Source organism: Phascolarctos cinereus, unplaced genomic scaffold (genome assembly GCF_003287225.1).
Source record: "Phascolarctos cinereus isolate Bilbo 61053 unplaced genomic scaffold, phaCin_HiC Scaffold_5;HRSCAF=322, whole genome shotgun sequence".
NCBI classification, from domain to species: domain Eukaryota; kingdom Metazoa; phylum Chordata; class Mammalia; order Diprotodontia; family Phascolarctidae; genus Phascolarctos; species Phascolarctos cinereus.
This window is the reverse complement of record NW_027555958.1, coordinates 324,886,324-324,910,271: the sequence shown is the minus strand read 5'-3', so window position 1 is coordinate 324,910,271 and position 23,948 is coordinate 324,886,324. Positions and strand designations below refer to the sequence as shown.

Genomic DNA, 23,948 nt, shown 5'->3' with positions numbered 1-23,948 from the left:
CCTCAGAACCTTTAAGCTTCAAGTTAGAGCCTATTCTACCCAGAGACCAAGAGCGTGTAGAGGGAAGAGTGTAAATCTAGCTTGAGGGATGTTTTTATAACTTTTGTCCTTTCTATACCTTCTTAATAAATATCCCTTTGTAAAAGCTACTTGACATAAATTGGTTAATTGATATTGGGGGAGCAAGCCAGATAGAGTCTTATGAGCAATAGTATCAGAAATTTGGTTACTCCTAGGACCCTCGGGGGGGGGGGGCAGTAGTCAACTGTCTCCCAGGGACCCAGCCGCCATTACAGGTAGGAATTAGGGAAATGATTCCAGAGAGGGTGCTACAAATTTATGAACATTCTAACCATTGTTATACTTGGAGCTTTTACCTCCAAGACCAACATGAAACTCCCTGAAATTCAGCAATCTCTATTTGATCTCTTACTCTCCAAGGCCTCAAAGCTTTTCTTGAGTTCCTCTGTTAATGTTCTGTTGCTCTGCCAGGCCATAATTAGACAAACTTTAGCTTATTTTGGTTTATTGACTCTCTAATACCAGGTCTCACACTCTCACCAACTTCATGGGAGGAAAGGAGGAAGAGAAGGGAACTGAAAAAAAAGAAAAGAAAAAAAGGGGGTAGCTAGTGGTACAGTGGATAGAGCACTGGCCCTGGAATCAGGAGGACTTGAGTTCAAATGTGGCCTCAGACACTTACTAGCTGTGTGACCCTGGGCAAATCACTGAACCCAGAAATAGAGGGTGGGGTGGGGGAGAACTAGAGAATTTTTGGCCACTGTGAAACGGCAAATCCAAGGAATGACAGAGGTGTTCCTCTCATCTCTCACAGAAAAGACACAAATAATGCTAGGGAGGTACTCGATAGCTCTACCCTTCTCAATTTACTTATGACTAGGATGACAATATGCACTTGTGAGCCAGGATCCCTTGAACTGGAGAAACAGTGGTGTGAAATTCCAAATATTTTACAAATTCCTTGGGGTAAAGAGACTATCTGGTCCCCAGAACCAGTCATAAATGCCTTGTACATAGTAGGTACTCAATATATTTTGTTGGTAATGATAACAGTGAATAGTGGAAACAACTGCCTAGGAATAGACTTGGAGGTATAAAAGCCTTGATCCCAATTCAATATTAAGTCAGATAATATTTTAGCACAGTACCTGGCACATAGTAGGTGCTATATAAATGCCAAATTTCTGTAGGTAGAGGATGGAAATTTTAGAGGTGTGTAAGAACTTTCTCTTCACAGACAGGAAACCTGTCACCTCAGACCAATATTCACATAACAAACAACAATCTCTTCAGGCCTCAATTTTTTCATCTGCAAAATAGGATATATAATTTCCCTTTATAAATTTGAGTTATTATGCATCTCAACCAAAATATTCCTCCAGTGCTCCATTGTGGCATGAAGTGAGCCTTGGGTTCTTAAAGGCTAAGCCACTTACAATTGGTTGGTTGGTTGTCGGCCTTCGTTATTAAGAAGACCAAAATGACAGCACTATGCTAGAGTCAAGTTACAGTGCGTCTGACAGTGGCTGATCAGACCAGTACCGAGCTTGCAATGTTCTACCCCAGGTCAGGCACAAATAGTCCATGTGAACATTTGGGTTTCTCTAAATTTGCACATCTCCTGTTTCTTTTGAGCTACTTCAATTCTGCTTTGCTCATAGAGCATAGCCACTTTTCTGATGAGGACACACCATACTGGGAGGTCCTATGTCACTCACACAATCAGTTCCGAAGCTGAGCCCGCCTGGAGTACATGGAATGCTGGACTTAGAGTCGGGAAGACCAGAACTCAAGTCTTTCCTCTAACAATTACTCAAGGTGTGACTTGTCACACTTAAGTCACTTAACCTCTCAATGCCTGTTTCCTCATCTGTAAAGCAGTACTACCACCTATCTTTATAAGGTTGTGAGACTCAAAGGAGATCATAGATGTAAAATACTTTGCACACTTCGAAGTGTTAAATAAATATAACTTGTTATAGTCACTAAGCTACAAAGGCCTTGACTATGGTTTGTTCACTGGAGGTGCTTGTTGTTCCATCATTTCAGTCATATTTGACTCTCTGTGACTCCATTTGGGGTTTTCTTGGCAAAGATACTAGAGTGATTTTGCCATTTCTTTCTCCAGCTCATTTTACAGATGAGGAAACTGAGGCAAAACAGCATTAAGTGACTTGCCCAGAGTCACACAGCTAGTAAGTGTCTGAGGGCAGATTTGAACTCAGGAAGACAAGTTGCTGCCCCCTGAAGATGCTTCTCATCAGAGAAATAGATGACCATCAATTACCCCCTGAAGATGCTTCTCATTAGAGAATAGATGACCATCCTTCATACGTCCCAACACACACACACATACACACACACACACAGAGCTTCGAAACTGAGCCTAAGAGTCCCCGTTTCCATAACAACCTGAGGGCCAGCCCGCTTCCGAGAGAGGTTCGGAACTTCCTTCCCTCGGAGGACTTAAACTCTATGGTTCCCCTGGGTTCCATTCTATGGTCTTTGCCACCTAGAAGGGACCGAAAGCGGTACTTCCGGAAACATGGCGGCTTGCCGGTTGTGGTTTCCGCGTGTTTCAGCCATGAGGACCTTGACGGGACTGTGAGCAGCTCCCATCACTAGAGAGAAGCTGGCTGCACACCGGAAGGGAGGAAGAGGTGCTAAGAGGAGCAGATAAATGTAAGTGCTGGAGACTGCCCTTCCGGAACTGCAGCCGGAGAGATGGGAGTTAGATTGCGGAAGGGCTGGGCGACCCCGGAGGGGGAGGGAAGGCAGACGGAGCGGGTTCTTGGGGACAACTGGAGGTTGGTCGGTCAGTCAGCAGGCATTTATGCCTGGCACGATGCTGATCGCCGGGGATACACAGAAAGGCAGGAACAGACTCCACGCCCAAGGCATCAATCAATAAACGCTTATTAAGCTCTTCGTCTGTGCCGGGTGCTGTGATAAGTGCTGGGGATGTAAAGAAAAGCAAAAACAGCGGCCACTTTCAAGGAAATAATCAATCAATAAATATTCAGCACTTATTATGTGCCAGGCACTGTACTAAGCGCTGGGAATACAAAAAGATCCATAAGACAGTCTTTACCCTCAAGGAGCTCTCTCGGTCTAAGGCTGACTATTTTTAAATATCTAGTAGAAGATCTGTATTGAGGAGGTAGTGGGAAAGGGAAAGAAGGCATTAGCTAAGCAGGCCAGGAAAGGCCTCTTGCAGAAGGTAGCATTTGAGCTGTCTTGAAGGAAGCCAGGGAGACTAAGAGGCAGAAGAAGGGAGAGTGTAGAATATCCCAGGTATGGGGGACAGCTGGTGCAAAGGTACAGGGACTAGAGATAGTAAAGGCAGATCCTCTCCAGAGGAGACAAGAGATCCTTTTAAGGAGACCAAATAGCATGCAGCCCCAGGGCTGTTATGTCATGTCAGGTGTGACTAAGGCAATGTTTGCTTGTTAAGGCACATCTGAACTGACAGGTCAAAATCAAGGGAATTCCTTTGACACTGGCCCTTTTTGGAGGCTTTATGTTTAGTCTAACAATGTTCCTGTTATTTAAAACATTTCTGAAACTGTCTCCAGCGCATAAGAAATTATTTTAAAGAACTGCAACATCTCTTACTGCGTCTAGATCAATCCAGAAACCAGGCCAGTGTTCTGCTCATAGTAGAACCAGACTGGGAGCGATAGGTTTGAATCCTTTTTTTTTCTTTCAGGGGGATGATAGTAACCACTTTTGAACTGGTGAGACATTGAGGACAGAGACTAACTCTTTTCTCAACATGAACGTCACCTCAGGGACCAAGAGTCGGGGGATGAAGTTTGCTGAGGAGCAGCTGCAGAAGCATGGATGGATTCAAGGTAATAGCCCCACAACTCCAGTCCTGCTTTCTAGTACCCCAGGGCTATGAAAGAAACTCCCACTAGCACAGACACCTCAGTTCTTAGGCAGAATTGGAAGAGGAAGAACCATTCTGAAAGGGAAATGAAGGTAGGGTGCCCAGATGGAAAAGGGACAGGGAAAAGAGCCCTCAGAAAGGAAGACTTAATAGCTGGCATTTATACAGTGTTTTTAAGTTTTGCAGAGTACTTAACTTATGATATAGCATTTGATCCTCACAACAACCCTGTGAGATAGGTGCTTATATTATACCCATTTTACAACTGAGGAAACTGAGACAGAGAGGTTAAGTGATTTGTCCAGGGTCACATATCTCAGTGTCAGAGACAGGGTTTGAACTCAGCTCTTCCTGAATCAAGTCCAGTGCTATATGGACTGTACCACCTAGCTACCTCAGGTATTCCTTGTGGGCAAAGCCCTACCCTGGGCATTAAAGAGCTATTTGGAGAAAGTTTCCACAAGTAGAAAACTACTCATCTTACAGACTTTAAGTTTTTAGAGTTTAAAACTTCACTAAGACTTTTGGGCCACTGTATATAATAGTAAAGAGAATCTCATTAAGCTAATAACAAGAGATCGCATTTCTATAATACTTTCTTGTCTGGAGAGTGTTTTAATCACAGTTCTGGGGTAGAGTAGGTAATATGAAGTAGTGTTATTACCCCCAAGTTATAGGTAAGGCAAAAAGAGGCCCTAAGAGGTTAAGTGACTTGTCCATGGTGACATAGGATCATAAATGACAAAGCTAGAAATTGAATCCAGGTCTTCTGACTCTTTTAAGTTTAGCACTCAGTTATGGCACACAGTGGACAGAGCTTTGGGTCTGGAGTCAGGAAGACTTGAGTTCACATCTTGCTTCAGACACTTAACTAGCAATGTAAGCCTGGGGCAAGTCACTTAACTCCTGTTTACCTCAGTTTCCTCATCTATAAAATGGAGATTATAAGAGCACCTACCTCCTGGGGTAGTTGTGAGGATCAAATGAGACCATAATTGTAGAGCACAGTGCCTGGCACATAGTAAGCACTCTTTAAATGTTAGCTATGATGAGGATGATGCCATTCTTCCTCCAGGAAGGGTTGGAGAATACAGTCCTAGTCCCTTGTGTAGTTGTAAGCTCCCCCAGGACACAGACAGATTAGGACAGATGATCCATTTGAATGGGCTGTAGACATCAGTGCAGGAAATTTTGCTGGAGTGGAGTCAGGAGCCTCTGAAGTTTTGCAGGAGACACGTAGAACTGAATTGGGGAAGAAGGAGGGATAGAGTTGAGTAGAGTCTAAAGGCATTGTTGTGGTCAGGGGTCAGGATTTTGCTGCAGACAGATAAACTGCATGAGCCTGGTCTCTGCTTTCTCCAGGCAAGGGCCTGGGCAAGAATGAAGATGGCATAGCCCAGGCGGTCAAGGTGAAGCTGAAGCAGGACAATGCTGGGGTAAGACTCCATGTGGGTCTGGGGCCTGGGGACCCAGAGGGGAAATCGGGATGGAAGGATGGCATTTGCAGGATTGTGTCTCTTTCCCCTTGGGCAGGTGGGACATGACCCTTCTAAGGAGTTCACTGACCACTGGTGGAGCCAGCTCTTCAACAAGACAGCTGCCAGCTTGGTGGTGGAGACTGGGAAGGTACTGGGTGGGGGGATGGGGTAAGGGAAGGGGAAAGGGGAGGGGAGGGAGAGATGAGCATAGAATACACAAGCACTTGGTCTGTGTAGGGACTGTGAGAACCAGGCGTGGGGCAGCAGACTTAGTTCAACCTCCACCTCCCCAACAGGATGGAGTAAAGATGAAGACCCAGGCCAAGGATGCCAGCAGGCAGAAACGATCTGGGAACTCCAAGTCCAGCCTGTTGTACAGACACTTCATAAAGGTACTAGAGGCTAGGGATGAAGGAGACCCTCCTCCCACCTGCTAGTCCAGGTGGGGCTTCGTGCTTTCTATTGTCTTCACTATCAGGAGACAGTAGCCACACTTCCATTTGCAAGAGGAAGAATTAGATGGTGTATTCTAAAAAACAAGTGATCACTAGCTGTCTTACAGCCCTCTAAATGAATTAGGCAGTGGGGTAGAACTAAAGCTATATCTGAACCATGGGGCCTGGACAATAAGATGAAGATATGTTGTAAGGTCATATAATGAACACACAACTGTAAATGGAATCAGACCTGGGTTTGTGGGTTCTAAAGCAAATCCATTCCCTCTCTAAGGTATTTGCTACCTCCTCTTCATCTGTAAAATAAGGAGGTTGGGTTAGCACAGGCTTCCACAACCTGTGGCCCTCGGGCATGCCAAAGGATTTCGGGAGGCCAGCCAAAAATGTAGAGGATGTTTTCCTCTACATTTTTGATGGGCCACCCGAAATTCTTTGGTAGGACACAGGTTGTGCAGGTGTGGGCTAGCTAGTATACAAGGTCCCTTTGAGCCGACATTCTAGGGTTCTTTGCCAACTTTCCCATTCTCCAAATGAATCTTTCTGGTTTTTTAGCAAGTATCCAGAATTCTAGTGGGGAGTAAGGGGTGGGGGTGGGGGGGGTAGATGCTATAAGGAAAGACCATGGAAAGGATGTAGAAAATGAACTTTTAATAATAACTCATGTTTATATGGCACTTTGCAATTTACAAAGGGTTTTCTTTACAATTAGCCTGGAAGATTGGTAGTACAAGTATTATTCTTATTTTACAGATGAGGAAAAGGCTTCAAAAAGTTAATCAATAATAAAAAATAATAGCAGTTAATATTTATATACCACTTACTTGTGTGCCAGGAACTTTGCTAAGAGATTTACAATTATCATCTCATTTGATTCTCACAACAATCCTGTGAGGTATTATCCCCCATTTTAAAGTTGGGGAAACTGAGGCAGAGAAGTTAAATGACTTGCCCAGGATCACACAACTAGTAAATGTCTGAGGTCACATTTGAACTCGGTCTTCCTGACTCCAGGCCTAGCGCTCTATCCACCTTGCCTCCCACCTGCCCAAGTTAAGTGACTTAACCATGATCATTCCATTTTTGGTGTTTGGAAGAAAGATTCAGACTTCGGTCTTCTGACTCCAAGTCCCCTTCTCTATCCATGTGGTGCCACACTGTCCTTCAGGGAACTCAGTAAGTCTGTGAAGTTCTCCCTCTTTTAGCTGAGATTCCCCGTGGGCAGTGTAACCAAAATGATAATAGTAATAGGAGTGTTGTCATTTGATCTTGGGGAATAGTGACCAAAGCACTTTCCCTTCTGTTTTCTTTTCCTCCTACATTCTGATCATAGACTCAGAGATCTAAATTTGGGAGGCCACCTGGCCAAACGCCTTATTTTACAGATGAGGCAAGTAGCTTGAGGTCCCAGAAGAAGTGAGGGGTAAACCTTTTGGCTCTAGATCGGGTTCTTTCCACTGTCTCTGTGTGAGATGGGGGGAGGCCAGGTTTGTCATTACAGCATTGTGGATACAGCACCTGCTTAAGTTAGCAGCCTGAAACATAGATCTACCATGTGAAATGGGCATGTGGTAGTTGGCTAGTTGGAACAAACTTAATGGAGAGAGATGAGGATGGTGATGCTGACAAAAGGAGACAGATTGGTCTTGTCTCTGCTCAGAACCCTCCAGTGGCTCCCTGTTGCTTACCTAGTAAAGGTCTTTCTTCCTTAGCCTGGCATTCAAAGGTCCCCCTGATCTGGTGTGCCAGACACTTCCAGACTTAACTCATAGCTCCTCCCCTCTAAGTATCTTGTGCTTTAGCCAAACTGAGCTACTTCCTAACTCGAGTACAAGACTATCCTTTGGTCATGTTCCTTAAACCTAAAATGTCCTTCCTCACCTTTAAAAGTGTTGAAATTCTACCTGTCCTTTAAAGCCTAGCTTAATGCCCTCCTAGAAACTAGCCCCAGTTCCACTATTAGTAATCAGCTTCACCCCCAACCTCAAGGGCTTTTTTGGTGGCTTGGGCCTGTGCCTGTGATTTAATTAACTGGTAAGGAAATTGGGAAGGTGGCAAAGTGGATAGAGCAATGGCCTTGGAGTCAGAAGGACCCGAGTTCAATTTTGGCTTCAGACACTTAACAGCTGTGTGACCCTGGGAAAGTCAATTCCATTTGCCTCAGTTTCTTCATCTGTGAGCTGGAGAAAGAAATGGCAAACCACTCCAGTATCTCTGCCAAGAAAACCCCAAATGGGGTCACAAAGAATTGGACATGACTAATCAACTAAACAACAAAATATCAGTATTACTGTCATTTGGGGCAGCTAGGTGGCTGGATAAAGTAGATAAAGTGCTGGGCCTGGAGTAAGGAAGACTCCTCTTCCCAAGTTAAAGTCTGGCCTCAAACACTTAACTAGCTGTGTGACGCTGGGCAAATAACTTAACCCTGTTTGCCTGTTTCCTCATCTGTAAAATGAGCTAGAGAAGGAAATGGCAAATCACTTCAGTATCTTTGCCAACAAAATTCCAAATGGGGCCACAAAGAGTCAGACAGGACTGAGCAACAACAAAGGAAATTCTTTCTAACAATGCAGACCAGTAACTGATCTGCAACTTACCACCTTAGATTTGCCTGTACTATATGAGTTATATCTCCTTACCAGAACGTGAGCCCACGGGAACAGGAACTTTGTCTAAACTTTGCATTTCCTGTAGTGCTTTGAACATAGTAGGTGCTTCATAAAAACTTGCTAACCTTGTAAATGTTTGATCTCCTGCCAGAGTGCCACTCTCACTTCAGGAGGGGAGAAAGCAGAGAAGCAGAGTGAACAAAGCAGTGAGGATGAGGCACCTCCACCAGCAAAGATGTGAGAATTCCCTTAGAATTGGAGGGTGATACAAAGGCCTTGCTCCAGTATTCCACGTCCCACATGAATGTGGGCAGATCTTCTTGAAGAGGGTTTCACTCCCCACCTGGGATAGCTTGGTGGGGAGACAGTAGGTTTCTTCTTTAGGCCATGCCTTCCTAAACTACTTTTCCCTCTGTCAATACCCAGCCTGACAGATGAAGAGTTGATTCGAGCCTTCGAGGGACGTACTGCACACAAGTAAGGCAGTCTGCAAGCTCAGCTCTCCCTTCCCTGCCCTTCTCTAGCCTCCCCATCTCTGGGCTTACTCTTCCAGGTGAAGCTTCCATCATTGTCTCTAGCCCCTTTCATCCCTAGCCCTTAATGCTGCCCATAGATGGATAGCAAGTCTTTCTTGCCCCACACAAGCAAGACCACAGGGGGAGGGAATGCTTTCTCTGATTTGCTGTTCCTCTGATTGGGTATCTGCTTGCCCCAGGGGTGCCCGCCATGGGCTTACCATGAAGGCCAAGCTGGCACGGCTGGAAGAGCAGGAGCGGGCCTTCCTGGCACAGTACAAAGGCCAGAACACAGGTGTACCTAACTCTCCAGCTGAGGAAATGCCCCAGAAGATGAAGAAGAAGAAGAAAAAGAAAAGTCAGGAAGAAGCATCAGTAACAGACAGGACTGAGCATGTGGAGGTCATAGAACAGCCTGATGAGAACAGCAAGAAGAAGAAGAAAAAGAGACAACTGGAAGAGGAAACAGAAGATGAGGTAGGCATTCAAGTAGAAAGGGAAGAGGAAGAAGAAAACAGAACCCAGAAAACCAAGAAGAAGAAAAGAAAAAAGGAACCACTAGAGGCCTAGTGAGGACTGTTCCAATAACCATCTACTTTCCCTTGTTGGAGACCAGGACTCCAGAGACTCAGGCCTCTGCGCCCTTTGCCCATTGCAGGGGGTGGGGGACAAGGGGGATAACAGAGGGTTCTCCTTTAGGTGCTGAGGTCACCGGAAATCAAGGTATCCAGTTCTTCTACACAGAGGAATCAATAAACACCTCCCAGGGCCCTACTTTTCAGTCCTGCTTAGGCTCTTCACTCATCCCCCACCCCCACACCAGGCTTCTTTCCCATGACCTGGAGCTGGGAAAGAGGCACCAGAGTCATTCTCTGTCTCACACGAGAATCCTTCTGGCTCCTTTCACACTTTTGCAGAAGCATCACCAACTAAAGGAGGGCTGAAACTTTGAAAGTGTCTCATCCGCTTTCCTGCCTATAGGCAAGTTTGCCCCAGTCCAGATGGATAGGAATTACTTGTATTCAAAGAGATTATACAAGGTCCCGTGGATGCCCATTTCAACATTTAGCAATCCTAACTAGCAGAAGGTCTTTCTTCCCATCTACCGTACTGCAACATCAGCTCATCTTAAGCATGTTTATAGAATTTCAAGCTGGAAAGGAACTTAGAGGATTCCCTCTACTTTTGCAGATGATGAAACTAAGACCCAGAGACATTTTGCCCAAGGTCACACAGCTCTGGGATTCAGACTTGGGTCTTCTGATTCCAAGGGTAGTGTTCTCTGCACTATACCATGTTGTGCCCTCTCTGGCCCACAAAGATGACTCCAGCCCACCCAGAAGATCTCAAAGCACTTTACAGATCCAGACCAAAAATGAACTCAGTCTTTATTGGGGGCACACCAGTCTTTCTTCATTGCAGCTGCAAGACACAATCAGTTGCTGGGTAGGGGGGTAGGTTGAGCTGGTATTTCTCCTGTAAGGCAGATGGCACAAAGCGACCCCCCAAGTAGTGGTATCGACCCTTGAACAGAGTGGCTGCCTTTTTGGGGGCTGTCAGTGAAATAAGTAAGTCAGGCCGGATGCCGTCTGGGTTCCCCTTCTCCACATCCCACCCTGTGGGTGCAAGGGACACATGGTTACAGGAATCAGTCCTCTTTTCAGCTTACCTTCCCCTATACCCCTTCTGAATTTGGCTTCAGCTCAATCTTGGGGGAAGCAGGAACACTAGGCCCTGTCCTAGGCTCTCCAGGCACCTCTATGCTTTGGGGTCTCTTCATATGGAGGAAGTGAAAATACTCTGTGACACCAGGCAGAGAGGATGTTGAGTGGAGACGTAGAATTTTCAAGTTCTTGCCTCCAAGAGCCTTCCAGCTCTAACGTTCTATGATTCAGGTAGCCTTCACTTCCTGCCCAGCTTGGGCACTTAGGAGTATTCAGAAATCATCCACTTATACGACTCTATTACCCCTCTCCCCCGCCCCTCCGGTTACCTGAGGGGATGTCAATGCTGGCAATAGGCACTGTGAGCCCACTCAGCATACTCAGGATGGCTCCAAATGGCTCCCGCACAGTACCCTTAAAGCTGAAGCCAAAGATCGCATCTACCACCAGTTCATATAGTTCATCAATCAGCATCGGCTAGGAAGAAGGGAGAGGAAGAGTAGGTTGGTAACCCATTTCCCAGTACTGCTCTAAGCAAGGAAAAAGGCTAGAATGGCTACAGAAAAAACAATGCAGATTATATAGATACAGGCAGTGGTGGGTGCAGAATCAGAAACACTCAAGTTTTATGCTGAGGGACGGCTACTTGTTTTCAGAGGAAATTCAGGCACCAGGGACTAGGACAGAAGTCATAGGATGATAGGTGAAACAGGAAAGGACCTTGAAAATAAAACTGGCCCTCTCAAAGGCCCAGAGAGGTTCATTTCCCAAGCTCACAGAGGTAATAAGTAACCATGTCTAGATTAAAACCCTGGCTCCCAGTTACTAGAAGATAGGGACAAAGGTGCATGGTAGGGCTGCAAAGGAGTCCAGAAGAAAGCATTTAGGCTTCATTGTTTGGGGTGGGAGCAGCTAAAAGAAAATTTTCATACCAAGGTAAAGGAAAAGCAAAGAAGCCAGTGGCTGTGTATTAGAGAAAGCGTGTAAGTGAATTTAGGGTCTAATGCCTCCTACCTCAGGTGGCATCTCAGGCAGAAAAGGGATGTCCATCTTCTGACACTGTGTCACCAGAGCATCAAAAAGTGGCTTGCTTGGCTTCTTGGGATAATGGATCTTTGGCTCATAGCCCTGGGAAGGAGGGAGTGATGTGATCCAGATGACCAAATTGTAAGAGCCCCTTCCCGTCCTGTCAGCCTCCCCTCCCTTGGTGGCACCTCTCCATACTCACAAAGAGTTTGAGGTGCCTGGCACAGACAAGGCCATCACCCCCATTGTTTCCAGGGCCACAGATAACCAGGACTGCTGGGGGGCTGCTGTCAAAAGAACTGGGAGGGTATGCCTGCAGGGAGGAGATGCATGGGGATTAAAAGGATCTTCTTGCAGGAAGGCCCTGGTTCCCGTAGGACAGGTTTCATGTGACCCATTTCCCATCCCCTCCTACTGGCTTTCATCATTCTGCCCTTGCTCTTTAGGGGCTGGTTAGTGCTAGGTCCTCCCCCAGCCCCTGGCACTGACCTTGGCAATGGCAGTGGCACAGCTGAGCCCAGCCAGCTCCATGAGTTGATCCACACTAAACTTGTACTCGTTGAATAGCTCCTCATCCACAGCCTGGGCCTCCTCCTGGCTGGGAGAAAACCCAGCCCCTCCAGACTCAGTTCCTGACCCTGGCCCTCCCAGGCTCAGGCGAGCGCTCCCAGCCCCACAGGCTCGGGCGGGCGCCCCCCGGTCCAGGTCGGTAAATCCCTTGTACGCCTGCAACCCCTAGTCCTGCCCCGCCTCCCCGACTCAGGTGGGCGACCCCGTCCGAGTCACTGCACCCTCTGCCCTCCCAGGTTTGGGGGCACCCCCGGTCCAGGTCAGTGCATGCTCCCTGCGCAGAACGCGGAAGTCGGACGTCCCCTGGCCTCATCTCACCTCAAGTACTTCAGGGTTTTGCCCGCCATGGTGGAGTCCCCTGGGTGCATCTGCCTTGCCCCCCACCAGGCGGGCCCCGGGCAGCGGGGCCCACCTCGAGCCAAGACGCGCGGCAGGCGCGAGCCGGCGACCAGTAGCCCCAGCCCCAGCAGCGCCCGCAGCCCGGACATTCAGGTCCCCGCGGGCTGCCTCTTTTCCTCTCTCCCTCCCCCTTGAATGCCAGCCTCGGAGCATGCGCTAGCACTGCCTCTCCTGCTTCAGCCCTGGGTGAATGGGAGAGGTCAGGGACGGGAATCCTAGCGCGCATGCGCCGCTTACGAGTCCGGCTGGTACGCAAACTGAGTTTGCCTTCTTGCCTTCGGTGGCGGCTGCGTGCAATTACAGCGCCCCCTGCTGTCCGGACCCTAACCCACTCCCGCACTACGCCTTCTGGGACTACTATCCTGGGAGGAGAAGCTGAGCACCACCCTCCTCCCATCCCCAGTGAAACTGACAAAAGCAGGCCAGGACTAGAACAGAAACAAGATTCACTGCCAATTTTATTTTCTCTTCCAGTTGCACCAAAAGTGGAGCAGGAGGTGGTGTGGGGGATCTCGAAGTCCTCATGTGACCCTAACACTGAGCACAGCCTGACCACTCTGCAGTGCTGTGCTCCAGACAGTCTCCATCCAAGGACTGGACAAGTAGAGAAAGCCAGAGGAGGAGACTTAGGGAGACGAGGGTCACATGACCATGCAGAAGCTGGACTTGGTTGGCCTCCTGCAGACGTTTCTGCTGAGAGTGGTGGGGGGTCCTTCATGTGATCTGAAGAAGATAGGAAGAGGAGTAGTACTACAGCCTGGGGAGAGCGAGGGAGAAAGTGCTGGGTACCGAGGAACGAAGAGAGGGGCAACTGGGGACTAGCTGTTCCCTGGAGCTCTCATTATCCCTCCTCACCTCCCCCATGCATGATGCCACCTCGGATAGGTGGTTTTGAGGTTCTGGTCCCCAGATTCAGGATCTTTTTTCCCTTTCTCCCCAGGGGGCAAGTGATGGAGTGGGCAAACCGACTCCTGGTGCACCATGGCTGGCCGTGGATTATTACAATTGCTGAGGGACAAAAACAAAGATGGCCCTGTATCCCTTTATTAGTGGCCCAGGTCATCTTGCCACTCTGGGACCTTCTATTGTTCCTTTTAGCACCAGATCCTCAGCCTTACCCATCCCTACCCCCTTCTTAAAAGTTGTAACTTTCCATAATATTTCAATACCCATTTTCCTCAGAATGTAAACTCCCTGAAGGTGGCCTTGTTTTGTGGGGAGGCTTGGTGCCTCTCAGCCTTACACATAGAAAGCTCTTAATAAATGTTTAAGTTGAAATGCTAACAAAGATACATTATTTCATTCGTGTAGGTGCTATCTTCACTAGTGTAGATTGCACCCCTCTCTACCTTACCAGACTGTCTTCATGAGTTTCAATTGTGCCAAAAAACATCATCTTGCCCACCCCAACCCCCCACATTCTGATGAACTTTTAGGAACTTAGCAAAGGCTGGTCCTCAGATGACAGAGCCAGAGTCCATCACAAAGACTATACCCAAAGCCTTCCTGGTTTGGTTGGTGCTGCTAGAATTTGCACACAGATGGCACAGTCATTGAGAACTCAGGGGTCACCTCTGTACAACAGTGTCAGAGCAGGACTTCAAGCCACTCCAAAGCACACCATTTCCAACTCCTCTTTCCACTCATACTCCAAGCCCTAAATGTCTTCCCAAGCAGGAAGCCTACCTACCTATTGGCTTGGGGACCATTAGAGGACAGGATGCTGGGCTTCCCATCTTTGAGAACTCCTGATCGATGGAAAGAGAGAGGCCTCAGACCTAGTGAAAAAACAAATATAAGCCTCAGTTTATCTAAACCCATAATTTGGAAAAGATTGGGAAGTAAGGGGCAGGCAGATAAGTGGACAATGTGTCATGAAATGGTAGCTAGGTAGTACAGCAGACAAGATTGATGGGCCTGAAGTCAGAAACACCTGGATTCAAATCCAGCTTGAGACTTTCTAGCTGTGTGACTGTGAACAAGTCACTTAACTTCTGTCTGTCTCAGTTCCTTCATCCATAAAATGGAGATTATAATAGCATCTACCTCCCAGGGTTGCTGTGAGGTTAAAATGAAGTGATATTTGTAAAACTCTCAGCACATGCTTTGTTGTGGTTGTTCAGTTGTTTTCCAGTTGTGTCCAACTCTCTGTGACCCCATTTGTGGTTTTGTTGGCAAAGATACCAGAATGGTTTGCCATTTCCTTCAACTCATTTTCTTTTTTAACAGATGAAGAACTGAGGCAAACAGGGTTATGTGACTTGCCCAGGACCACACAGCTAGAAAGTATCTGAGGTGGTTAATGAACACTAATTTTCTTCCTTCAATAAGTTCCAATTTTTAAAAAATGCTGTAAGATTTACAAAATACTTTCCTCACAATAGTAATGTGGAGTAAGAAATATAGGTGCTACCTTTTAGCAAAGTGCCTGGAATATCTGTCGACTGATTGATTGTAGGTTAGGTAGAGGAAAGCTTTCCAGATTGCCAGGGGTGGGAACACCAAGATGGAGGCATCCCACCTCAGACTGGATTAGGTGGAACAGCCGGGAGAAAGGATAAAATGACCTCAGATGAACTTTGCTTATGTGAGGAAATGGGGTGGGGGGCACATGACTACTCAGACTCACGATCCAGTCTCCATTTGGGCGATGTCATGGGAAGATTGACTGTCACCTCCTCTTCTTCCTCCCACGAAGCAGCTGATCTGCCAGGGCAAAGGAGGAGGGAGACAGACTGGGAGGGGAGTCCCTTCCTTTCACCCATTGCAAAGTGAAAACATTCCCAATAACCCTTCTGTTCAGCAGCCCTGATCACTCATAACCACACCCTTTGCCTCTTTAAGGAAACATGGCACAGTGGAATGAGATTAATTTAGAGTAAGAAAACCTAGGTTCAAATCTTGGTTCTGCCCCCTGCTACTCTTAGACCTTAGGTACATCATCCATCTCTTTGGGCTTCAGTTTCTTCATCTGTTAAATGAGGGATTGGAATGTTTCCTTCTAGCTCTAAATTCATAGTCCTATGAACCAACATTATTGTCACCACATATTCCCCTAGGGGTTCTCTGGTCTAAAGTCTGATTATCTCTGAAGCTCCACATCCCTCTCTCCCACTCTCCCTGACTTGCCCACTCTACCTCACCTGCACTGTGTTGGGCCCTTTGCCTGACCCCCCAGGATCTGGTAGCAGGGCTTGGAGGAAGAGGCTCTACTCATAGCCTGTGGCCTCACCCGGGTCAGTGACTGAAAGGGAAAAAGGGAGAATGAGTGGTTTTAGGAACTATGGCCATGGTCAGAGTCATATTCCCTCCAGCTATTCGTTTGTATGATGCACAGAGGCGTTGACCCCCCTCTTCCTGGATGACAAATCAATGGAGGGACTGAAGGAGGGAGGCAGACAGAGAGAGACACACATATACACACAGAAAGAGACAGACAGAGGCACAGAGAAGGAGGGGCAGCTAGGTGGTGCAATGGATAGAGCACCGGCCCTGAGGTCAGGAGGACCTGAGTTCAAATCCAGACTCAGACTAAAAACACTTGACACTTACTAGCTGTGTGACCCTGAGCAAGTCACTTAACCCCACTTGCCTAAAAAAGAGAGAGAGACACACACAGAGAGATAGAGACAGAAAGAATCAGAGAAAACAGAGAGATTAATAGGGACTCTGAACTGAAGGAAGACTTGGCATCCAGAAACAACTGAAAGATTTGATTCATTCCAAAACCACTGATGGGGAAACCTTTGTTCCGTTGAGGTCCATGGACCCACAAAAGATTAAAGCCATCAGGTCACATAAGTCATAACAGGGCTAGACAGGGGAATTTTGTACTAATGGGACTCTAGAAGCAGATGATCCAGCAGCTAACTCCAAGTGCCTAAAATAAATAAATAAACAAACAAATAAATGTTTGACACAGAGAAAAAATAAAATAAAGTCCTTTTAGAGGCAGCTAGGTAGCTCAGTAGATTGTACACTGGGCCTGGAGTCGAGAAGACCCGAGTTCAAATCCAGACTCAGATCCTCATTAGCTGTGTGCCTCTGGGCCAGTCACTTCACCTCTGTTTGCCTCAGTTTCCTCAACTATAAAATGGTGATAATAATAGCACCTACCTCAGGGTTGTTATGAGGACTGAATGAAATATTTGTAAAGCGCTTAGCACAGTGCCTGGCAAACAGTGGGTGCTATATAAATGCTAGTTATTAGTATAATCTTCCCCCTAACCGCTTGCCAAACCTGCCCTTCCAGGTAATGCCTCCATCTCTGATAATGACACCGCCATCCTTCCCATTACCTCATTCTCATCCTACACACTTTATACATTACCAAATTCTGGCTATTTCTAGCTTCTCTCTGCTCCCACCGAAATAATCCTAACTCAGGTCCTCATTTCTTCTCCTTTAGAATATTGTAACAGCCTCCTAACTAGTTGTCTGCCTTTAGTCTGTCATTGTAGTAGAGTGGAAAGACCAACAGATTTGTAGTCAGAGGACCTAGGTTCAAATTCTGCCTATCACTACCTATGACCTTGGGTAAGTAACCTCTCCGAGCCACAGTTTTCTTGTCTGAAAAATGAAGGTGTTGGACTAGATGACCTCTAAGGTCCCATCTACTTCTAAATCTATGCCTTTATGACCACATCTCAGGATTGTGCTGGAAACCATTCTGATGGGCTGATTGTTAAATTTTCATTGTGATCATATACACCTTGGAAATCATCAAACACTTCAAATGAAAGCTTGATTTCTTTTTTTTATTGATAGTCTAGACTTAAAGAAGTGGTGGAGAAAATATGAACACTACTAATTAAACCTAAACATGTGTTAGGTCGGCATTTTTCCTGGAGAGCCAGGTGTTAAACATTTACTAGCTCTAATCCAACCTCCCCACTCTGGCCAAGTTATCTTCTTAATGAACTTCCATGATCATATATCATTCCTCTACTCAGAAGCCTTCAGTGTCCAAGGGACTGATAATGAACTATGTTACCTACCTCCTGACACAGAGGTGATGATGCAGAGGGAGACATGCATTTCAGAAACAGAAAATGTGGGAATGTTTTGCTTGACTATGCACACCTGTTAAGTTTTTTTTTCTTTTTTAAATTTTCAATTGGGGAAGCAAGAGGGAAAGAAAATAAATGCCTATTAACTGAAAAAAAAATGAAAGCTGAAAAAAGCATTCAGTGGTACCTCATTGCCTACTGAATCAAGCTTAAGTGTCAATCTTAACTCAGCATTCAAAGCCTTCAATTTTATTTTTAGGCAATTGGGGTTAAGTGACTTGCCCAGGGTCACACAGCTAGTAAGTGTCAAGTGTTTGGTCTGAGGGGGGATATGAACTCAGGTCCTCCTGACTTCAGAGCCAGTGCTCTATCCACTATGTCACCTAGCTGCCCCTCATTCAAAGCCTTCTAATACCAGTCTCCTATTTCCCTGTACATCTCTCTTTCATGTATTTTTTGTATTTTTCAAACTGGACTATTCGTTATTTGCCCTTCCTCTCCTGCCCCCAAACTGTCCCATTTCTGTTGCTTTGCTCACACTATTCTCATGCTTGGAATGGAGTCTCCCCTCCTCCTTCCCTATTTCCCTTTCCTAATAATAATGGCTAACACTCACATAGCACTTATTATGTGCCAGGCACTGTGATAAGCACTTTGCAATTATTTTATTTGATCCTATTCCATTTCATCCTGACAACAACCCTGAGAGGTAGGTGCTATTATTCCCATTTTACAGATAAGGAGACTGAGGCAAACAGAGGTTCAGTGACTTGTGCAGGATCACACAGCTGGCAAATGTCTGAGGCTGCATTTGAACTTGGGTCTTCCTGACTCTAGGCCCTGTGCTCTATCTACTGTGTCACCTATCTCCTATCTATTGAAGACCTTTCTTCCTTTTAAGGCATGATTCAGATGCCACTTCCACTTGGAAGCATTCCCACAGATTTACAGACTCTTGGGAGGTAAACAGGCCCTCAGAGGCTACCTAGTCGAACCCACCTCTCACTGAGACTCTCTTTTGCAGTTAATTCCTGATCACCTCTAGTAAGAAAGATTCATCCTGTACAATAAATGCCACTCCCTGGATACCTATATGTGTGGTTTCCTGCTATTAGAACAGGAGCATCTAGAGAGCAGAGACTACCTTCACTTTTGTATTTGTATTCCCAGCACTTAGCACCGTGCTTTGCATATAGTAAGCATGTAAAAAGTGCTTTTTTTATTAATTCCTTCATTCACTAAGTCCATTCAACCTATACAATAAGTCCACCCATAAGTCATTCAATAAACCTCCCTTTTATAGATGAGGAAACAGGAGGTAGCACAACTGTTAAGTGACAAAGCCAGAATTTGAACCTGGGTCCTTTGACCCCTAAATCCACAGCCCTTTCTACTTTCCCATGTAGCATACCCATGCTTTGGTTGGATCCTTTCACCAGACTGGGGGGAGGGGAGGAGAGAAGAGAAGAGAATGAGTGCCAGGCACCGTGCTAAGTGCTTTACAAATATTGACTTATTTGATCTTCACAACAGCCCTAGGAGGTAGGGGCTATTATTAGCCCCATTTTACAGTTAAAGAAACTGAGGCAGAGGTAAAGTGGTGCTCGGGGTCACATAGCTAGTAAGTGTCTAAAGACACATTTGAACTGGGGCCTTCTTGACTCCAGGCCCAGGCTCTGTCCACTGCCCCACCTAGCCGCCCAGAGCTTGGTGAAGGAGGCAGGGCAGAGCAGAGCTGGGTATCCTCCTACTTGCTTGTGCCTAGAATGAGCTACTGAGTTGTCCTGCCAATGCACAAGGCCATAGATCTGCTGAGATTCTGAAATATTACTCTTGTTCTAGAGTGTGGCCAGAGGCAGTGGACAGATAGGAAGAGAGAGAGAGAAATAAAGGGAGGAGACAGAGGCACAAGGAGTGAATATGAAAAAGGCACATAGATGAGGCAACTGAGAGAAGAGTTAAGATATTCCCCCCTCTCCACCGCACCTTTGAGTTCTTTGAATAACATCGCCATCTTGTGGCCTTTTTTGAAATTGCTCCTAGAGACCTTTGAAGCTGTGATGGGTACCCACATGAATGAGGCTCACACTCTGGACATTTGCTCTGCCTAAACCAGGGGCCCAATCTGTCTCAGATTGGAGGCTTCCCTGCCTGGGCCTTGGGGCAAGGGAATAGCAAAGAACAGTATTACTTATGGCAAACAAGAATGCAAATGAATCAAATCAGACAGTCAAGGTCTGGGGTTCAAGGAAACATCAATTCCCTTTTACCACAAATGGTCCTTCCACCTCCCACCCTGGGGCTCCCTATTTTAGGATTCTTCTCACCAGGTAGGGATCAGGATCCAGTCCTCTCAGGGTCAAGTGATTCCTCATAGAATCTGCCAGCTTGGCCACCAGCCTCTCTTGAACTGAGGGGGGCTCTTTCTGGTAGGGATAATGGAGACAATTACTTGGCCCCTCTCCTGCCTTAGGAGAGAGTTAGTAGAGGGCAGGAGGGTGATAAGAAACAGATGGATGAAAGAGGGAGGAGGGTCTATCGGTCAGTCTTTCTAAATTCTCCTCCCATAGTGGACAAATTCCCAATCTTACCTATAAGGGGAAAAAAATGAAAAAGGAAGAGCAGATAAGATTCCAGTACTGGAAAAGACTGGAAGCTGATGGGAGAGGTGGGACACCTCCCTCCTAACCTCAAGCTCCAAGCACACACGTACACCAGGAGAGGGAGGAGAGAGGGGGAGAGAGAGGGAAAGGGGAGAGGGAAAGGGAAAGAGAGAGATCTGGACATTAGCGCTAGGGAATGTGTTTTCAAAGCAAGCTTCCCAGAAGAGGGAAGTGTGAAGCAGGAGAGGACAGGAAAGGTTAGGATCTAGGGTTGGGAGTTCTTACCTGGCACTGGACCAGTAAAGCCAGTGCTTCCTTATATCGCCTCACAGCCTGGTCAGGCTGCCCCAGACAGGCAGCTGCAGCCCCCAGCCCCTCCAGAGCTTGCCACTGTCCCTTCACATCCCCTGGGAAAGAAAAACTTACAGAGATTCCCACCCCTTTACACACATACCTCCTCAACATGTTTCCTACCTTGTGGGGATGGGATTAAGGGATGGGACTTCAGGGAGGGGAGATTCTACCTTCCACATCTAGCTCCATGGACCCTTCCCATTCTTCACCTCCAATATTTGGGAGAAAGGGTAAATGGACCTATTTAAAATACCTGGCCTCTGGTACTGTCATCAGCCTCCCTGCTAGCCAAGTAATTCTACCCTGCCTCAAGCAGGAGGCTCCCCAAACTCTCAGCACCCCCCCCCTCCCATCAGCAAGGCTTTAAAGTCTCCCCCTGCAGCAAAAGAAGTCCACCCCAAACACCATCACAAGGGAAACCCCCTTACCAGCATCCTGTGCAGCCTGGAGAGCATGAAGGTAGTTGTCTCTGGCAGCCTCATGTTCCCCCAACTGACTCAGGGCAAATGCCAGGCCCCCAAAGCACTCGCCCTGCTCCTGCCGCTGCCCAGCTGAGCCTGCCAACAGATTGCCAGCCACAGGGTAGTGTGCTGGCTGGCAGGAGTGCCTGGATTCCTCTCCTCCCTCCCTTGAAGCCCAGGGAGAGGACTCGGCAGTCTTAAAGTACAGCTTCCCCCCCAGGCCCCAACATGGTGTCATCATCCTGCCCCCAGCTCTGAGTCTACAAAGGAGATAAGGCAAGCCTGGAAATCAGAAGAATTGGGCTTTAGCTCTATCACCAGCTGTGTGACCTTGAGCCTTGACTGTGAGTCACTCTCCCTTTCTATGCCTCAGTTTCCTTAACTATAAAATGAGAAGATTGATATACATGATTTCTAATGTCCTTGAAAGCTCTAACATTCCATGAATCCCCACAGGATTTAGAGCTAAAAGGAAACTTTGAGGTTAATCCCCTCATTTGGGACAGCTAGGTAGATAGAACACTAGGCATAGAGCCAGGATAGATTCAAATCCAGTCTCAGACACTTACAAGCTGTGTGACCTTGGACAAGTCACTTAAATCTCTGTTTGCCTCAGTTTCCTCAACTGTAGAATGGAGATATAATAGCCTTACCTCCCAGGGTTGTTGTAAGGATCAAATGAGGTAATATTTGTAAAGTGCTTGGCACATAGTAGGCACTTATATAACTGTTAGTTTAATTTAATAATTATTAATTTAACTAATTTATCTTAATTATTTTATAGATGAGAAAACAGAGGCCCAGAGAAGGGAGATCACCTTGTTGAAGGTCAAACAAGTAGCAGAGCTGGGATTCGAGCCCAGGTCCTTCAAATCCTGTGACTTCAGCTTGTGGGCCCCATGCTCAAAATTCTGTGTCCTCAGACTCTTTGCCCTGCGCCTATGGGCCTACAACTCCCTGTTATATCCTACCTACCTATCTCCTCCGCCTCTAACCCAATCCCATCCCTATGCCCACTCCCTCCCCACACCCGTCTGCCCTCATGCAGCCAGCCTGGGCTTGAGCCTCCAGGTACCCACCATACAGGGCAGCAGCTTTCTGGTGGAGCTTCTGTGCCTCTCGGAAGTTCCCAAGGGCATTGTGTGCAGCACCAAGATTCCGTAGCACAATGGCCTTGGCTCCTGGCTCCGGACACAGAGGTAGAGCCTGAAGGAAGCTCTCAGCTGCCAACGGGAACAGATGAAGTTGGGAATAGCTCAGGCCAAGGTCATTGTAGAGCTTCCCTAGGGGGCCAGGGATAGCATTGGTCACTGGGAGTCAGGTTGGGACACAACTGCTCTAAAGAATGATTGACAGCTATGTCACCGCAGCAGCACACATAATGCATGTCATCAGCCCCCCTGATGTCAGCAGTCTCTCCCCTGCTTCCCCTCAGTTTTTCCTCATAGCCTGAGTAAGTGTGAAGCAAGTTTCATAGGTTTACAGTATCATAGAATCTGAACTGGAAGGGACCATTTAGTCCAATGCCTTCATTTTACAGGTACGGAAACTGAGACCCAAAGAAATTCTGTGATTTACCCAAGGTCACAGTAGTGTTGAGCCAGGACCTGAACTCAGCTCCTTCGACTCTTGTACCATGGGTGTGAGATACTTGCCCCAGGCATATAAAACAGAGGAGTATAGAATGATATACAAAATGTAAGTCTATTATCCCCCACACAGCAAACCAGGTGGGCACAATTCTATATTTTTGGCTCAGTGGCAACATCGATGAGCGTGCTGCCTTTTGACCCCAGGTCTCACCCAGAAGCCTCCGACTGGTACTCTTCTCTGCCAGCCTCCGGCTCTCCTCCAGCACCTGGACCACTTCTTCCACCTTGTGATGCCTGCTCTTTAGCATGCATCCACCAGCGGCTCCCAGTGCCAGGGCTGCAGCCCAGGGTCTCCCTGCCTGTGCATAAGCCTGGCCTGCTTCCCGAAGGCAGTGGGCTGCTTGCCCTGGGTGCCCCAGGGCCTGGTAGCAGGCTGCCATCTTCTCCTGGGTTCTCCCTTGGTCTCCCCGGGGCTGATAGTGGCCCAAGGCCTTGTGGTACCATACCAAGGCTTGAGGCAAATCACCCAAGGCATGGTAGGCCAAGGCCACATTGAAGCACTGGTCACCATGGCAAGCACCACTGGCCTTTTCCTCTGGCTTTGCCCAGAGGAATAGCCTGAGACCACGTGCCGGGTCCCCAGTCTCCACATAGGCTGCTCCAAGGTTGAAGGCACAGGCCTGGAGGACCCTGGTGTCCCTGCCTCTCTGAGCCTCCAAGGCCAGAAGAAAGGCTCGATGAAAACTAACCAAGGCCTCATCATTTCTGCCATCCTTCAAGGCCCCATGCCCAGCTTGGGTGAGGGTCTGGATACTGGCTTCCAGATGTTTCTTCTTTTTCTTCCTCTTCTTGGCTGGCCACGCCTTGGTCCCTGGCCCCAGGGAACTGTCCTCAGAGGCAGGAGAAGACATAGAACTGAAAAGACAAAGGAGTTGGTTAACTGACCACAGTTACTTTCAAAGAAGGATTCTTTGAGCTCAGTTCTGTCCCTGGCCAGTTGTGACCCTCCCATGATCTAAACTGTCCTCCCCAACTGCAGTAGCCACTTGTCTCTCATTGTTTGTCTGGTAGGGAGAGCCCAGAGAGTAGTGGTAGAAAGGGTGGAGGGCATAGCGGTCTTGGAGCCAGAAGTCCTAGGTTCAAATCCTAGCTTCAATGCCAAGGGGAGACATTTACTTAACCTCATAAAATCTTATATTTCCTACCACCACCACCTGAAAACGGCTTGCTTTGAATAAAGGTCTTTGTCAACTTCTAAACATTGTAGAAGTTTGAACTTTTGTTATTATTAGATGACAGA

At 47.2% G+C, this 23,948-nt stretch overlaps 3 protein-coding genes across 3 annotated transcripts; 1 reads left to right on the top strand and 2 right to left on the bottom strand.

Annotated features, from left to right (window-relative positions):
• The first annotated feature begins 2,535 nt into the window (after positions 1–2,535).
• Positions 2,536–9,751, top strand: GPATCH4 (G-patch domain containing 4). The gene is made up of 8 exons (XM_020991512.2): positions 2,536–2,703; positions 3,731–3,875; positions 5,276–5,349; positions 5,447–5,539; positions 5,688–5,783; positions 8,607–8,692; positions 8,882–8,932; positions 9,171–9,751. Exons 2-8 carry the CDS (start codon positions 3,797–3,799, stop codon positions 9,538–9,540), a joined length of 849 nt encoding a protein of 282 aa, XP_020847171.1. The 5' UTR covers positions 2,536–2,703; positions 3,731–3,796; the 3' UTR covers positions 9,541–9,751.
• A 582-nt stretch (positions 9,752–10,333) lies between these two features.
• Positions 10,334–12,825, bottom strand: NAXE (NAD(P)HX epimerase). The gene is made up of 6 exons (XM_020991510.2): positions 12,549–12,825; positions 12,150–12,258; positions 11,863–11,973; positions 11,649–11,762; positions 10,964–11,111; positions 10,334–10,586 (listed from the first exon to the last, which is right to left on the bottom strand). The coding sequence occupies exons 1-6, from the start codon at positions 12,716–12,718 to the stop codon at positions 10,384–10,386; spliced, it is 855 nt and encodes a 284-aa protein (XP_020847169.1). The 5' UTR covers positions 12,719–12,825; the 3' UTR covers positions 10,334–10,383.
• A 242-nt stretch (positions 12,826–13,067) lies between these two features.
• TTC24 (tetratricopeptide repeat domain 24) lies at positions 13,068–23,574 on the bottom strand. Its single transcript, XM_020991508.2, has 9 exons — positions 22,860–23,574; positions 22,136–22,339; positions 21,024–21,152; positions 20,527–20,648; positions 19,966–20,064; positions 15,773–15,873; positions 15,259–15,335; positions 14,320–14,407; positions 13,068–13,352 (listed from the first exon to the last, which is right to left on the bottom strand). Exons 1-9 carry the CDS (start codon positions 23,557–23,559, stop codon positions 13,271–13,273), a joined length of 1,602 nt encoding a protein of 533 aa, XP_020847167.1. The 5' UTR covers positions 23,560–23,574; the 3' UTR covers positions 13,068–13,270.
• Positions 23,575–23,948: the final 374 nt, after the last annotated feature.

Coding starts and splice junctions, on each gene's coding strand:
- GPATCH4 (XM_020991512.2), top strand. CDS start 3,797: ATGAACGTCACCTCAGGGACCAAGAGTCGGGGGATGAAGTTTGCTGAG. Junction 5,350..5,446: donor TGAAGCAGGACAATGCTGGG/GTAAGACTCCAT, acceptor CCCCTTGGGCAG/GTGGGACATGACCCTTCTAA. Junction 5,540..5,687: donor TGGTGGTGGAGACTGGGAAG/GTACTGGGTGGG, acceptor CCTCCCCAACAG/GATGGAGTAAAGATGAAGAC.
- NAXE (XM_020991510.2), bottom strand. CDS start 12,718: ATGTCCGGGCTGCGGGCGCTGCTGGGGCTGGGGCTACTGGTCGCCGGC. Junction 12,259..12,548: donor AAAACCCTGAAGTACTTGAG/GTGAGATGAGGC, acceptor GTTTTCTCCCAG/CCAGGAGGAGGCCCAGGCTG. Junction 11,112..11,648: donor TGCCTGAGATGCCACCTGAG/GTAGGAGGCATT, acceptor CCTTCTTCCTAG/CCGATGCTGATTGATGAACT.
- TTC24 (XM_020991508.2), bottom strand. CDS start 23,559: ATGTCTTCTCCTGCCTCTGAGGACAGTTCCCTGGGGCCAGGGACCAAG. Junction 22,340..22,859: donor TACCAGTCGGAGGCTTCTGG/GTGAGACCTGGG, acceptor CTGGCCCCCTAG/GGAAGCTCTACAATGACCTT. Junction 20,649..21,023: donor CCAGGCTGCACAGGATGCTG/GTAAGGGGGTTT, acceptor TTTCTTTCCCAG/GGGATGTGAAGGGACAGTGG.